Source organism: Anas platyrhynchos, chromosome Z, assembly GCF_047663525.1.
Source record: "Anas platyrhynchos isolate ZD024472 breed Pekin duck chromosome Z, IASCAAS_PekinDuck_T2T, whole genome shotgun sequence".
In the NCBI taxonomy this organism is placed as follows: Eukaryota; Metazoa; Chordata; class Aves; order Anseriformes; family Anatidae; genus Anas; species Anas platyrhynchos.
The window spans coordinates 9,252,552-9,268,098 of record NC_092621.1 but is presented as its reverse complement, the minus strand read 5'-3'; the positions used below and the strand labels follow the sequence as shown (position 1 = coordinate 9,268,098).

Below are 15,547 nucleotides of genomic sequence, written 5' to 3'. Positions count from 1 at the left end.
TCCTACCAAGCGTTTGCAGCTGCAGCCCCTCTGGCCCCTGCATCGTTGTTCCCTCTGCTGACAGCTTGATGACATCTGTATGAACCAGCTCATTCTGCAAGCAGAGGAGATTCCACATGAATAACAGGCTTTACAGCAACAATACAGAGACATTCAGTACTTTCAAATGGCAAATTTTATGGAGGAATTTTAAAAAGCTTTCCAAAAGTTGTTTAATGTTTCATGCCCACAGTTGGCAACTTGCTAACATGCTGTTTTACATAAGGCCTCCAGGAAACTGGTATTTTGAAGCACTAGTACTGAGAGCCACTTGTACATCACCTGGGCACATGCAACTGACCTGGACAGCTTCAGGTTTTGAGGTCAGTGTTTTAAAATGTGGGTTGCTACTGTCAGCTTAAATCATTGTGTTAAGTGAAGTCACCCCACATGGCTGAAGATGGGTATTGTGTATTATTGTGGAGCTAACTAAACCCACATTAATGGATAGTAACTCACCACCTCACCAGTCCCCTCTTCTTACCATCCCCCTGTTGTCCCCTGAGCAGCCTCAAGTTCCAGTACTCACAACCTCCTGGGCTCTGAGATTCAAACAAGAACATCTAGCAAGCAGCTACCCCAAGGGAAAAGTGCCCAATGTTGTTGTTATCCCCAGAGCTCTAAAGAGCTCTCATCGCTGGCCACGACACTGCTTTGCTAGGTGCTGCATGAACACAGGGCAAAAAGGCCGTGTCCCAAAGAGTTTACAACTTTGGCAGGAGACAAAAGCCTGATGAAAATAGACACCATGTGGGTGAGTATGAGGAAAAAAAAGAGAGGGCAAAGATCCATTCTTAGACTAGCTTTGGGAATTCAAATACCTCTGCAGACTGGAGTTGGTTGTGAATATAAGAATACCCTGGGGCTGATAAAAAGAACAAAGAAGTAAAGATTAAATTAGTGAGAAGTGTGGGCTGAGGACTGGATGTTTTCATGAATCTGCAGATTTCCCACTGCAGCACTGTGAGAACAAAACATAACTTCTTAGCTCAGTGAATCAAGCTTTAGTTGGAGCTCCTCTCAACCCAGAGCAGGACTCAGGTGGAAAAAAAAGATTCTGCCAGGAAAAGTCAGTCCCAGGGAATTGTGCATTAGGGGAAGGGGGAGAAGACCTTGCAAGCATCTGTTCAGTACTGCAATTCAGAGGCGACTGTGTTTTGTAAGACATTTTTATTTTATTTTGGGGGAACACAGTCATGGAAGGCTCGAGAAAGGATAAAACCCATAAAATAATTCATTTCCTCCTCATTAATTTGCACTGCTGCTGAACCACATGCTCTTGCCTATTGATGGGAGTAACTTTTCTCTAAGATCACAGCAAGAAGCAGGACAGCCTCCTGCAGCCTGTGGACTCCTACCTTCTGTTAGTGACTCTTCCTACAGCACACGGGTTAGAACAAGCCAGGTTCAGGGGGTACAGGCAGAAGTGATGTTAAGAAAGAGGTCATGTACTTTGTGTTTATCACTCTGATAAACACAGTGTGTCTAACAGAGTCTAACTCGGCAGGCGCATGCTGTGGGCAGGCACACGGGTGTGTTCAAGCAAAAAGGCAAACCACATGAGGATCTCTCTCTAAGCTCATGCGTTTCTGCAGCCTTTCTTTGAAGATGCCTCCCAGCATCTCCACCTGGCTCAGGTCTCCTCCGTGGACAGCTCCTGTAGCCTCTCGCCTTCATACAGGATCCTACTTGCGTAGAGCTCCCTGTAGTGCTGCTTTTATTTTGTACCCAGCCTCGCAGTCTGGAAAATGCATCTGTTCCTGGGGCTGTTTATCGCCAGAGCCATTCACATATTCCTCTGGGTAAACAGACTGTTGACAGCCTGGCCTTCCAGGAATACTGAACAATAATATGTTGTTTCTGACAAACAACTGTAAAGCACTTTGAAAGCGTTAGTGAATTAAGCCTCGCAGCTGCCTACTTCCCTTTAGCTGTTGTTATTAACCTCAAGTGACAAAGGAGGCCCAGAGCTGTTCAGTAATTTAGCTCTAGGTCACGTAGGAAGGGTGAGCTATGACTACAAACCTGGGAGCACTGAGGATCAGGCCGAGGGGCTGTGCCAGACTGCACCCCAACCAGCTGATTCCTGACATTGCACTGACAGCTCTCCTCGACAGGCAGCGCATGAATCCGAAGTGGGAGAGCACAGCCACCCAGCTGCCGAATTCCTGCATCCTTCCTCAGCTTTACACCTTCATGATGACCCAAAACCAAGCCAAGATGACAGCCTGAGCACAAATGAATGTTACATGAAGCTTGTCCAAAGTGATGGTGCCTGCTTCTAACAGAGATAACCACCACAGCCAGTGCAGATTGACCATCCCTAACTAAAATCTGACAAGTCTTCTAGCCAGCTTTTGAGTGGTGCTTACCATTTAGATGTCCATCTAGAAGTAAGAATTAATTTATTCACTTTGTGCTCCCAGCTTTGGAGGTGTCAAAGAGTTATTAGTGTTTAAAGCAGCTTTACTTCTGGATAGTCCTGTCAGAATGATTAATGAAGCTCTCTTTCATTTATTCCATATTTGCACTATGGATTTGGAAAATATAAGTTCTCTGGAGTCTCTTTAATTTTATTCTAAATAAAACTCAGAGCTCACTCTCTTGTAAAGCTGCAATTCAAGCAGGCTTTTCATTCCTCCTTGCTGTGTATAAAACCACAGACTGAAGGGACAAGAAAAGAAGCACCTTACAGTGTGGGAACACAATTAAGCAGAGATGAATAACAAAAATGTCTCCAAAAGCCCTCCCCCAGTTGAGTTGCTATCAGAGCCTATCTGCAGACTCCTAGGTTGTCCCAGCTGTGAAATTTCCCTGAAGTTTAAAATACAAGAGGCTTAATCCAGTGGGTGTCATCTCTTGAGTGAAGAAAGCTGAGCACACTCAGTTACCAGGGCTCAGGAGATACGTGTAACTTGCCAGGTCACCTTAACTGGATGTGTTTAGCTGTAGGTGTGTACCACCCACTTCAGCATAAATCTTTTGGGCTTTTCTATGCAGGAGATAAAGGAGCTGAGTGCTGCGACAATGTTAGCCTGTGCCTGTTCAGGGAGCTCTGAGAGCTTTTGGGAGAAGGACTTGGGATGTGCTCACTGGAGGGATTTTGGGGTCTAAAGCTGCAAGAATGAATTTGGAGGAGTTTATGAAAGAATCTGATAATAAATGCCCTCTGCAAGCTTTGTCTGTGCTCCTTAGAAGTGGTTTCCACTCCTAAAGTGAACATGAGCCTTAAATGTATGTATAATGTTTGAGACAAAACCCTAACCATCATGGCAAGGTCTAAAATTTTCAGAACTGATAGTTTTTGAATGGCTTGGTATAAAAGGTTAAAAAAAAAAAAAAAAAAAAGCATCCAAAGATGTAAAGAAATTTCTTTGCTTGCTGGGAAATAATGGGACAGCTGCTCCAAACTCCCGTTTAGGGTAATTCAATTATTTCAGAAGTAAAAAAAAAAAAAAAAAAGAAAAAGAAAAAAAAAAAGTCAAATACCCAACAGAAAAAGCACACATTGAGATTCAGAAACATAAATCTAAGGGTCATTTAGGGACACTTCTATCAATGTATGTACTCCAAAAGGAAAAGAAATGAAAGGCAGAGAATGCCAATGAGTTTACAGAGATTGTCTTTGGTGTGAGCAGGCAATGTCTGGGCAGGGGGGAGCCCTCTGCCTGTTCGATTGCTTGCTGCCATCCATCCCAGTGTAAATGCAAGCTTCCTCCCTACTCTCTGCCTGTAGTATTTTAGTATTTTAACTTGCTCTTCCTTGCTCCAGCAGCTCTGGGGGACAGGGCAGCAGCTGCCAGGCTCCTAGGTAACATCCTGTATTACTCTTTGCAACTTTGGCCACACACTGCACCAGAGCAGGAAAGAAATTTGCACCTTCCCTCTCCCATTTTGAATTGCAATCTGTAGGGGAGCATTTTGGGGGTGGGAGTCTTGAAGCTGGGGAAGAAAGCAGATCATTCTGCCTTGTCCCCGGGTGACGCCCCCAGGACAAGGAAGGTGTCAGAGCAAGGACCAGTCTTGAATTCCAGCAGTTGCAAGGCAGAAAAATGATCTCAGGTATTCAGGCCCACGGTGTGCTGTAGGTGCAGATGAGATGACGGGTGGGTCCTGAGCAAAGAGTTAGGCAGGTTCTGCTTACTTCAGAGTTTAATATGGAGCACCCCAACCCAGCTGGGAACTGGCAGCAATAAGCTGTGAGTGCACCTGTGATCTTTTGTTTCCACTTCTTTTCGAACCTTGGTCACTACGAATAATAATAAAACCAATGCATGACTGACCTTTGGAGGAAATTGGTTATAATTTGGCCAGGAAAGGAATTTGCCACCTACTGTTTACCTTAACTAAAGTCCACGACACAATCCGTCCATCCGAGGAGACAGAGAAGAAGTTCAAATTGTTGTCCATGTCATCCTTCTGCCACTTGACCTTGAAACGAGCAGACAGTCCCAGTTAGCACAGAGCACACAACATTAGCACAGCAGAGCCCCAGGCCCTCAGCAGGGTCCTCTCACATCCTTCCTAAAGAGTAGCTGGCTTCCACCCCAGAGGCCTGATGCTGGCTCATAGCACGTAAGAACACACTCAACACCACAGGCAGTTTCACGGGTGCCCACAGCACTCCCGTCACTCACTTTACTGCAGGGATGTCTCAACAGGGTCTCCAAGACACCTGAGCACATCACTGCCCCTGTGCAAACACCTTCCCATGTGGTTTACTCCTCCAAGTGCAGTATCATAGGGCTACCCTTCAGCCAGCCCAGCTCAAATTAGCTTTCTGTCCCTATGTGTGGTGCAGATGAGCCCTTGCAGGCAATGTGTGACATGGGTCCTTGGGGGACTTCTGTTTCGGGGGGATCAAAACATCTCCATTAAAACTGAAATTCTCCCCACATCTTCAGAGCATCTGCCTGCCTGGTAAGGAGATTTGCCTTTTGACTGTGACAGCTCAGCAGGAGAGATTAGAACTCAGATAAATGGCTTACAGTTTAGAAGAGACATTTCAGTTAGACCAAAAGCATTAAGAACGCTCAATTTTCAGATCTGGGAATTCAATCAGACTGAAGAGAAAAGGATGAGTTGTCACTGGGCCTGTCAGCATACACTCCTGTGGGCATCTGTCAGCTCTGGATGGGGACAAGCACTTTGGCAGGTTCTGCTGAGGTTTTCAAAGGTGTATTTGTTCCTGTCCAGGCAGTGCAGCAGATACATTTCCCTAAATATCACCCATGATAAATGGGCATGATTATCCTAGAGCTTACCAAATACTGCATCTATGACCAGCTATTTATCTGGTACCTAGTCCAGCAAACAAGCTGCGTTCTGAATACTTCAATTACACAGATTGGGTATCCTGATGTTACTTCTTTGGGAAAAAGTGTTAATTCTGTTTTGTAAAATTGTTTATACTGTGAAGCTCTGTGGAGCATGAAAATTCAGCAAGAGACTCACCAAAGAGTAATTAATTCTCTAGTGAACAGGTCCCCTACCTAGAACACAATTTTCTGAGGAAGGAAAAATAAAACGAAAGGGAATGCATCTGAGAATACATCAAAATGACAGCTACATGGCCATAAGATGTGACTGAAGAGTCTTGTGTAGCATACACCCTTTGAACATCCTCACAGAGGAGAAATCGAAGTCTCCAAGTGGAACCACTTCTGCCAGCTTGCATTAAGGACAGGCATAATTCAATGTGGCCCAGAATAAATGGCTAGTGATCAAAGGACAGGTCCAATGGCACATATGGAAAAGAGTGATTTCCAAGGCTGGCAACCATGCACAAATGTATATCTGTTCCAGGAATATCTCCCTGGGATCATGAGCTAACTGCTGACCATGGTGGTCACCAGCAGCTGCTTCAGATGAAGGGGTTGGCATAGTGAGGAATTTTAATTCAGAGTGCGAAACATAGAGTTCAGGGGAACTGGTTAAAAACACACGCTCTACATGTCTCATCCTGAGCACAGAAAAAGGGACGTGCTTCAAATGTGAGCTTTTTAAAATGCCACTCTAAGCTAGTCTGACAATAAGATGGTTTTATTTGTATGTCCAACATAACTTCACTCCAACTCTGGTTCTGCCTCTTCCATATACTTGCCCAAATATTTGGGAAAAACAGTCACACTTCCCAGCAATGCACATGTTAGGATCTGAGCTGGTCCAGGACCTCTCTGCAGGCAGAGTCCCCGCTTGCCCACTGTCACAGTACGTGTTCAGGTGCTCCTTAGTGAGCTCTCCTTGAGCTCTGCAGGGACAGCAGCAGCTGACTTCCCAGCTCTACTCTGGCTAAGCACAGTGCAGACACTTTGTACCTGAGCTGGAGCCAAGCAACAGCCCATCACATCAATGGAAAACACGTGGATGAAGGCTCAGCAGCTGGAGTCCTTCCCTGATCACACTGTGCAGACACAGCTCCAGAGTCCTCACTTATACATTAACACAGCGTGCTGCAGGAACCTCATCGGGAGGTATCCCACAACACAACACTCACACAACCTTAGTTTGTTTGTGTGTGTTTTTTTTTTTTTTTCTTTTTCTTTTCCCCAAACCAACTGCTTTCAGCATTCCCCAATTGGAGAGCTTTTCCCCAGGGTCTGCTCACCCCGAATACCCTCTCTTTGATCGATAGCTATTCAAGTTTTCCATTATCATTGTCACTACTACTACTCCTCATCTGTTATATAGACAGGTGGAGTCGGCAGCCCACAAAAGCAAGAAGGCTGACTCGCTTGGGGTACTTTTGCTTCCACTTTCAAAGCATTCAATAGCACCTGAGTTAGGAACATAATGTAGGCAGCTTGAACACAGTCCCTCAAGGGCATCAGGATCTGCCCTCAGATGATTGTCAGCAGCTCTCAGTGACATTAGCCCGAATTTCAGAAAACAGAAATTGGCACTTGATACTTCCAATTTGCTGTCAACACCTCTGACACCTTAATAGTGTTTGTGATCTTTTTTCTCCTGATCTCTGAATCCCATGAACGCTTATTAGAGTAATTAGCCTTCATGATACTGCAATCAAATAGGGCATCTGCTCAGAACTGGCCTTTTCTCTGCTCCCAGAGGCCCATGAACGTGGCACAACCTCCTGTCATCAGCAGTATCCATGCTGTGCAGGGTGGGACATTTGATGTGGGAAGCAGGCCACTGTGTGTGTAGTGCGAAGAAGTTAATTTTTCTCTGAAGCATGTAATAACGATCCCAGGACTGCAGCTGCATGAGACAATTTACAGCAAAAGTTCAATTATGATAGAGTAAAAGCAAAAAAACACATGAGAAAGAAAAGCATCTGTAAACAGTGGAGAGGAGACAAGTAAACAGAGTACTTTAAGTGAGTGATCTTGATGGGACCTATAATAAAATCAAGGATACACTTATTTTTTTCAGTGTGATCTTTAACCCAACTATACTCGCAGCACAAAATCATTTTGTGAGACTCGTTGCTATGCGGTACCTCTGAGAAGAGCCTAATAATTCTTAATTTTTACTTCTCAAAGCCTGCTTATTTATAAAGAAAATGAGACTATTCAAAATTATTACTTGTTCCTAGAAAAATAAAAGTAAAACCTTGCATGTCCACTGCCATGTAGAGCATGTTAGCAGGGCAATAATTCGTCAATTCTTAGCAAGAAAGTACTATAATCTTTGCCTATAGCAGCTGGCAGTGGCTCCTGGCCAACAGGAGATTAGACCATTTATCCAATCTGACTTGAAAATTCCTATGTTTCTGATGTCATTCCTAGAAAAGAAATAATGCTCAATCAGTTTTCATGGCATGGAGGCTGTTAGTCACTCGTGCTGAGAAAATACAATTGGCCAAAGCTGTTCTGACCACGAGGCTGACCCGCGCACTCTGCAGGCAGCCACGGGCAGGATCTGCGTGCCTGTATTGTTAGTAGACACCTGCGACTGCAAACACAGCCCCCCCGGCTGGCTCTTGGCTTGCCAAAGCTCAGCTGTGGGGTGCCACATGCGACACATGCACATTGACTGACGAGCAATTCCTTCCTTCCCCATTAACTGTGCTCCACAGAGCCCTTTGCCAGCATCGGAGCAGCAAAACACTGCTGACTCCTGCCCTTAAGTGAAATAAAAGAGCTTTGGTCATTCAAAGATTAAAGAAAGAATACGGTCTGTCACAGGTAGGGAAGAAGAAAGACCAAGGCAGTATCAAATCCTCGGGTCACCTTTACAGGAACTGCCTGAGGAAGAACACTCAGATCACTCCAGCAAGCAAGTGACCCCCTGGGCTGCTGAAGAAAGTCTGGGCCAACGTGACCCGGAGACAAATTCCTTCCAGTGCCAACCTGGCAATCAGTACGGCCCTAATCAAAGCTGTCATGGCAAGGCAGGGTTTGGAGTGACCAAAAAGGGCATCTCTTCTGCTCTGAGGCAGGGTCAGACACATCCCTACCTGGTGACATTTCAGCTAGCCTGTTCTGCCAAGCCTCCAACAAGAGGCACCCAACACCTGCCCTGTAGGCAAGTGTCAGTGCTTAACTGGCCTTATGCAGGAAACCTCCTTCACCACAAATCGAGTGATTACTCCTTGTCATCTCCCCAGTGGACACAGCAAGCAACTGTTTATTTCCCTTTTCAAAACAGTCTTCAAGAGGTCAAGATAAGGTTGCTGTGTCACTGCTCCCTTCCCTTTCTTCCCCAGCCAAACAAAACCAATTGCTTAAACTGTTCCTTCCATGTCCTGCTCTCTGAGCCTTCACCATTCCTGTGCTTCTCCTTCAGCCCTTCTCTGCAGCTGCAGACAGACTGTACAGGGCCTGGCTTGGGCAAAAACAGGAGTTACAACCTCCTCTACTTTATATTCCTGCTAATAAATCCAAATTACATGTTTTTGTGCAATAGCATTGCATAATGCACAAATGGCACTGATGACCATTGGCAGTGGGTGATCTGCCATAAAATCTCCTTCCAGCACCCTGCTGCCTAACCAGTCATCCCCTGGTTTGTATCTGTACATTTAATTTCCCCTTTCTAAATGTAGTATTTGCTCTCGTCTTTATTGAATTTCATCACATTGATTTTGGACCTTTCTTCCAATTTATCAAGATCATTTTGAACATAATCGTGTCCCGCAAAGTGTCTCGTCTTCTCAAGGGGCCTTCCTTATTCTGTAATCTGAGTTGTTAATGAAAGTATTGATCAAAAGAAGACCCGGGCTGACAGCTCAAGGGTCTCACTTGAAGCATCTTCTGCTTCTGACAGCAAGCCCTGGATAACTGCTCTTTGAGCACAGAGCCTGAGCCACCTGAGCAGTTTCTTTATGGTGATTTTATACAATTCATATTTCTCTACTACAGTTATAAGAAAGTCACTGTGTGAGCCTGGATCAAAAGCTTTAGTCAAGCCAAGATGGATAGAGGCGATAACCTTGACTGCCTCCCCTTTCTTCACAAGGCCCATTTCTCTGAAACAAAAGAAAAAAAAAAAAAAAAAAAAAAGAAAAAAAAAAGAAATTATATGGGCTTGACAATTTATTCTGAACTAATCCATGTCGGCTTCTCTGAATCACCTTATTATCTAGACATTTACAAATGGTTTTGCCATTTGTTCCAATGTTTTTCCAGCGATCAAAATTGGTCAGTCTGGTCAGTAATTCCCTTGGTCCAATCCTATCATTTGTACCCAAATGTTTTTTCACTTCTTCCAATCCTTTTAGATCTTTCCTCCTTTTCATGGCCGTGCTTGTCCTGCAGGCTGGAGTGCTGCCAAAACATTGCTGTGCTCTCATACGCGGTTTGAGAGTTGCTGTGGCTGGATTAAGATGCCTCTAGCATTGATGAATCGTTCAGACACTATTTTCTGGTCTCTGCTACCCTGTTCATGCTTCTGTCCCTCCTGCATGCAAGGACAGCCCCTTTGAGGAAAGCACCCACAGAAACGTCTTTTCCCAGGCATTGGCTCCATGGCACCACTGAAAAGTGTGTTGGGATTGATGACAGCAGGCTTTACATTCTTCACTATTCCAGTCAATTCACGCCACGGGTATGTGAATGTGTCCCCATCCACAGGAAACAGCAGGGCGATGCTTCCCTTCATCCATGTCCCAGGGCACACCCCAAGCCTTGTATTCTGTCAGATCAGATGCTGCATAAAGGCTTGCACAAAAACACTAACCTCTGCTTAAAATCCAGCATGCATATAGCCACAAACCTCCCTAAAATGCCTGCTAATGGTCTGAAATTGCTCTGGCTAATTCTTTAAGTACTCCAGGGTACATTTAAGCTGATCCTGATGATGAGCACACACCTGTCTCATCTAAACATTATTTAATATGTTCTTTCCCTATTCTGAGCTATGCTTTCACCTCCTTTTTACATTAATCATATTAAGCAGTCAGTCTCATATGTTTATTGTAAAATTGAACAGGATAGCATCAAATATTTCATTCTTCTCCATACCATTCAATATTAGCTGAAAGCTTGTTTTAGCAATGAGCCTACATTCTTCATTCCTTTAACTTCTAATACACTCCACAAATATTTTCCCTTCATTTTCATGACCCTGGATAATCACAGCTCATTTTGCACCCTCCAGCTTCTTTAACTCTCTTTGTCTTCACGCTCTTCTCCAATACTCAGCTTTAGACACGTGTACTTGTTTCTGTTCTTCAGGAGCTCCTTTGTAACTCACTGCCAAGCTCTATAGACAGCCAGTCTCACAGAGCTGCCATCCTGCCCAGCCCAGCAGGTCAGGGCATTCACCTACCTGGCACCCTAGATGAACGGAGTCCTAAGTCTCTCACAGGAGCCCAGCTGTGTGTTGCAGGAGCACAAGTGATTCCCAGCCCTTCCAGGCAGCCAGGTCACCGTCTGCAGAGAGCACCCTTGGTCTCCCACACACCCTGTTTTCTCCAAACCTTGAGCACACAGGGCTAAGTAGGGAGATTCAGACACTTCTTACACTCACTCTGACCAAAGACTTTTACTGAAGGCCTCCCACTGGCAAAGATCTGCTCCTTGAACAGCCTTGCAGACATGGTGAAGTAATTGCTCCTCAGCCCTCTCTGGCTGTGTCTGCCCTGGCAGCAGAGCACAGGCACAAACCCTCTGTCAAAACCACATTTCCTCACTAAGCTCTCATGGCTGCATCCATCACACGGCAGCCCAGGTCAGCAGCTGACAGATGAACACAGTGTGGATGCTCAGAGAGGCAGACAGACCAAACTCCACCCAGCAGGACCCATCCAACGCTGGATGTGTTAGTCCAAACTGTGGCTACTTCTGGTCTGCGTGGAGAATACTTCTTCCATTTTGTTGCTCTCCTGTTTTCAGGCTGCCACAGCACCGTGCAGAGGGCTCATGCTGAAGTCTATGATAAATTCCTCTGTATGTCACATCTTCTGGAGCCAGGCTGATCTCTCCTGTGTTCTGGTGCACATATTCCCCTGGACTCCTCTACAGCAGTCTTCAATTTGAGCAACGAAGCAGTTCTCATTTCTTCCCTCTATCACCTCCAAATGTGTTTCTTGTTGGTTCCTGCCAGTGACTCTCAGCAGAGCAACATCCAAAAACATCAATTCATTACCAGCAGAGAAGAATTTTTTCACATTCTCCTCCTGTCAATGACAAATAGCCATTTTTTTTTGTTTATTTCCTTCCCTGTATCACTTGCCTCTGCTGTTTGCCCAAGGGATCTCTGTGGTGAAAATCTGCTAAGTCCACTGATCCCAAGTCCACTGACTTCCTGTTTTGCTGGAGCAAAGAGTTTGTCCCTCCTTGCTGCTGAGACAAAGCAGTGCCTCTATAACAAAGTCCCCAAATGCCCTCGATCAAGCACATTGCCAGCCATTCTTCATTTACTGCTTATCAGGCTCCCCAGCCAGGCTCCATACATGGGCCTTGCTGAGGATCCTCAGGCAGCTCTCAGAAGTGAAGCCAAGAAAGAGCACATGCAAGGCACATGGCTGCTCTCCTGAAATCTGTCACAAGTGACCCCCCAGAAACAACTCATGTGATCACCTAGAAAGTACAAGATACTTCACTCACATAGAATAATAAAGGTTGGAAAAGGCCTCCAAGATCATCTGGTCCAGTCACCCCCCTTCCACCACTGTCACCCACTAAACTCTGTCCCCAGGCACCGCGTCCAGCCTTTCCTTGAACACCCCCAGGGACGGTGACTCCACCACCTCCCTGGGCAACCCGTCCCAGTGCCTGACTGCTCTTTCTGAGTAGAAATGTCTCCTCATTTCCAGCCTTAACCTCCCTTGGCGCTACTCAAGGCCATTCCCTCTGGTCCTATCACTAGTTATCTGTGAGCAGAGGCTGACCCCCAGCTCCCCACAGCTTCCTTTCAGGTTGCTGTAGAGAGCCATAAGCTCTGCCCTGAGCCTCCTCTTCTCCAGACAACAACCCCAGTTTCCTCAGCTGCTCCTCACAGGACTTGTGCTCCAAAGTACCTGCAAAGTAACTCCAATGTCAATCTTTATGCATCCCAAGAGATGGGCAGAGCAAGCCTCAGAGGAGCGGCGCAGTGTCTGGAGGCCTCAGTGCTGACATAGGAGCAGTGCAAGCTGTCCTGTGTGGAGGTGGGAAGGAGGAAGACAGAAAGCTTCACCCCTTAGCATGGTTAGTTGGGATAAAAGCAAAGAGTGAGCTATATATAGATGAGTCATCCTAACTTGAGGCAGGAATGACAAGCTGTGATAACCTAGTGCAGACTGCTTATTCCAAGATTTAGGTCTACACTTGGAGAAGAAGTTCCTCCTCTGTACTTTGGCCATACGATACCACTATAGCAGGAGATTTGGCTGTTCCCTGGCTTCTTGTGGGCCTGGGCTTCCTACCAAAGGCAGACTCAGCAGGCAGGCAGGGAGGAGACATGTAAGCTCCAGCTGGCCTCTCAATGAGGAGCACCAGCACTATGGAGTGGCCAGCTTGTCCATCTTGGAGCCAGGATGGCAGGGTACAGCATAAAGGGCTCCTGTCTGTGGTGCTTGCTCAGCAAAAGAGACCACTGGGTTGTGTCAGGGCCCTTTACCATTCTTACACTGGGAAGCAGACAGCATTTCTGCTGTAGTACATCTAGCAAGAATGGAAAAGCTGTGACAAAATAACAGTTTTGGTCAATATTACCAGGAAAGACCTTAGCCCGTGATTTTTTTGTCAGAATCCCTGCTGTGAAAGCATAGTCCCTGTCCCTATCTACATCCCTAAGCTCTAGACATGGTGCTGGTAAAAGCAAAGCAGACAGAGGAATCCAGACACAGCTAAAGAGGAGCAGCCAGCCCTGAGAGACAGGATCAGGCCTGCCGTATGAGGAGAGCTGAGCTGCCACTGTCAGACTCAAGAGTCTGCACACCCAGAAACCTCATGAAGAAAAGCAGCCCTCAGGAGTGGGGCAATACCTTCCTGTCACTGCCTGGGATGCCTGCATGGGGAAGAAGCTGGAGACTCTTCTGACGGGGATGTGACTTTTTTGGGCCCGGAGCCTGTATCAGATATCCCATAAATATTCATCTGAGCCTCTGTTTTACTGTGTTTATCATTTAGAAGGAGAAAGGTGGGTGCCACCACAGCCTCCAGGTAAAGCAGAACTATTAAGGCCTTCCTTGTTTCAGTGCCATACAAAAAGATCATTTGTGACTAGATATTTAACAAAATTAACCTTAAGCAGCGCAGGCGAGAATACTGAGATAAGACAGATATATCTGACTGAGCAAGGACACCCTAGAGTGCTTGAAGAGCAGCTGAAGCAATTTCTGAATCATTAGAAACTATCTATGGAAGCTAGGAGAGGTCCTGGAGGATAGGAACAGGGCAAAAACGTCCCCAGGAAATCCAAAACAAAACCTGTCTTCAAAGATAGGTTAAAGGACTGAGGACCAGTCAGCCTAACTCTGAACTTTGAGAGCTGGAACAAAGTATGAAGCCATCAATATGCATCTACAGGGTAAGAAGATAAGGAACAGTGAATATAGGCTTGTCAAGGAAAGATCTTGTCAAAACAAAATTGATTTCCTTCTTTGACAGGCTAATGGGTCTAAAGGATTAGAGGAAAGGAGCAGATGTGGTATACCTTTAATTGAGTAAGGTTTTTGGCATACTCCCTGTGATGTTTTCAGAAGCAAGCTAAGAAAATTAGGTCTGGATGTAATTACTATGAAGTGTATGAATGATTGAAAAAATGAATCTTCAGGAGTAATAATCATTGATTTCCTGAGCACTTGGGAGAACATCTGTAGATGATTCCCACAAGGGACTCTTAGGTCCAGTTCTATTCAATATTTTCATTAGAAGGTTGCATAAGGGATGGCAAAATACAGAGAATATTTGCAGATGACACAGGTCAGAGACAAAGGATTCTGTTAGGATCAGAATTCAAAGTTATCTTGACAAACTGGAGACAGTCTGAAAACAACAAGATGAAATTTGATAAAGAGAAGTACGGAGGAACATAGACAGGAAGAAGAAAGCATGTAAACAAGTAGAAATTAGGGAATTTCTAGTGGCGGTAGTACAGAAAAAAAAATCAGAGGGTGGTGCAGGATTCAGCAAAGTGATACTGCCAGGTCAGGGGGAATTATAGAAATCCTTTTCACGTACATTAAGAGGTGTGTTACATGTAAGACTTTCCAGGTAATGACCTCACTCTGTCAGTACTGGTAAAGACTGCTCGGCTACTTAATCTCAGTTTGAAGAAAGCACTTCAGGAATGGTATCGTAATATCTATGACGCCATACTGTCTTGTGCCACTTCTCATTTTAGTGACTCAGGAACAGTTTCTCTGTTCCAGAAACGAAGGTTCAGCCTGATTTGAAATTCAGTCTCAGCTCTCACGAGTTTACTGCGTGTCAAATCCAACCGCACTGTGACTGCTTCATTCACTGCAATAGACGAGACTGCTTTGTATAGCAGACAAGTCTTCTGAGTTTGAGTAAAAGCTGATGGAGAGATATAAATAAAAATTACTTTGATTTACATACATATATATAAACACTTAAAAATAAATCCAATGACAAATGTTCCTATCTTAGAATCTGGGTTTTCTTTTAAATGCAAATGTTTCCAGCTATGACAGCAAACTAGAGATAAGGGAGCTGCTAAGTAAAGGAGGGGTTTTAGTGTTATTCTGTCCTTTGTAGAAAAATATGTTGATGTTTTACTGTAAAATCATGTAATGACACAGAACGGATAAGCTCAGAGTGCTTAGGATGTAAACTAGCCCTCAGGATAGAAGCCATTAAAGAGATAAGGTCTGCAATGACTACCTCCTCCTAAAGGTGAGCCGGCAATATTTAAACACTCGGGTGTACTGAGTGCATTAGAGAGGAAATAGTTTAGATGGCCGATGTATGTCAAAATGTTCAAAGACCATGATACCTTCCAGTCTAGTTTGGGCTCCTTTCATCTTTCTTATATCTTTAGTGAGCAATTCTGGCCTAAGGTACTCCCTGCCATTCCATCTGAAGCAGAAGTCAGGATCTAATCAGATATCTCCTGACTTTTGCTACTGTCTTTTTGTGTAACACAGCTTTCCTGT

The 15,547-nt window shown here is 45.0% G+C and overlaps 1 protein-coding gene across 3 annotated transcripts in view; it reads right to left on the bottom strand.

The window, feature by feature from the left end:
- The window catches only part of DNAI1 (dynein axonemal intermediate chain 1), a 137,060-nt gene that overhangs the window by 49,149 nt on the left and 72,364 nt on the right, over window positions 1-15,547 (bottom strand). For all 3 annotated transcript variants that reach the window (XM_038170634.2, XM_072031379.1, XM_072031378.1), the window contains exons 14-15: window positions 4,381-4,470; window positions 7-94 (exon numbers count right to left, since the gene is read on the bottom strand). In XM_038170634.2, coding sequence (XP_038026562.1) covers window positions 7-94; window positions 4,381-4,470 — 178 coding nt within the window. The remainder of the gene's footprint in view (window positions 1-6; window positions 95-4,380; window positions 4,471-15,547) is intronic.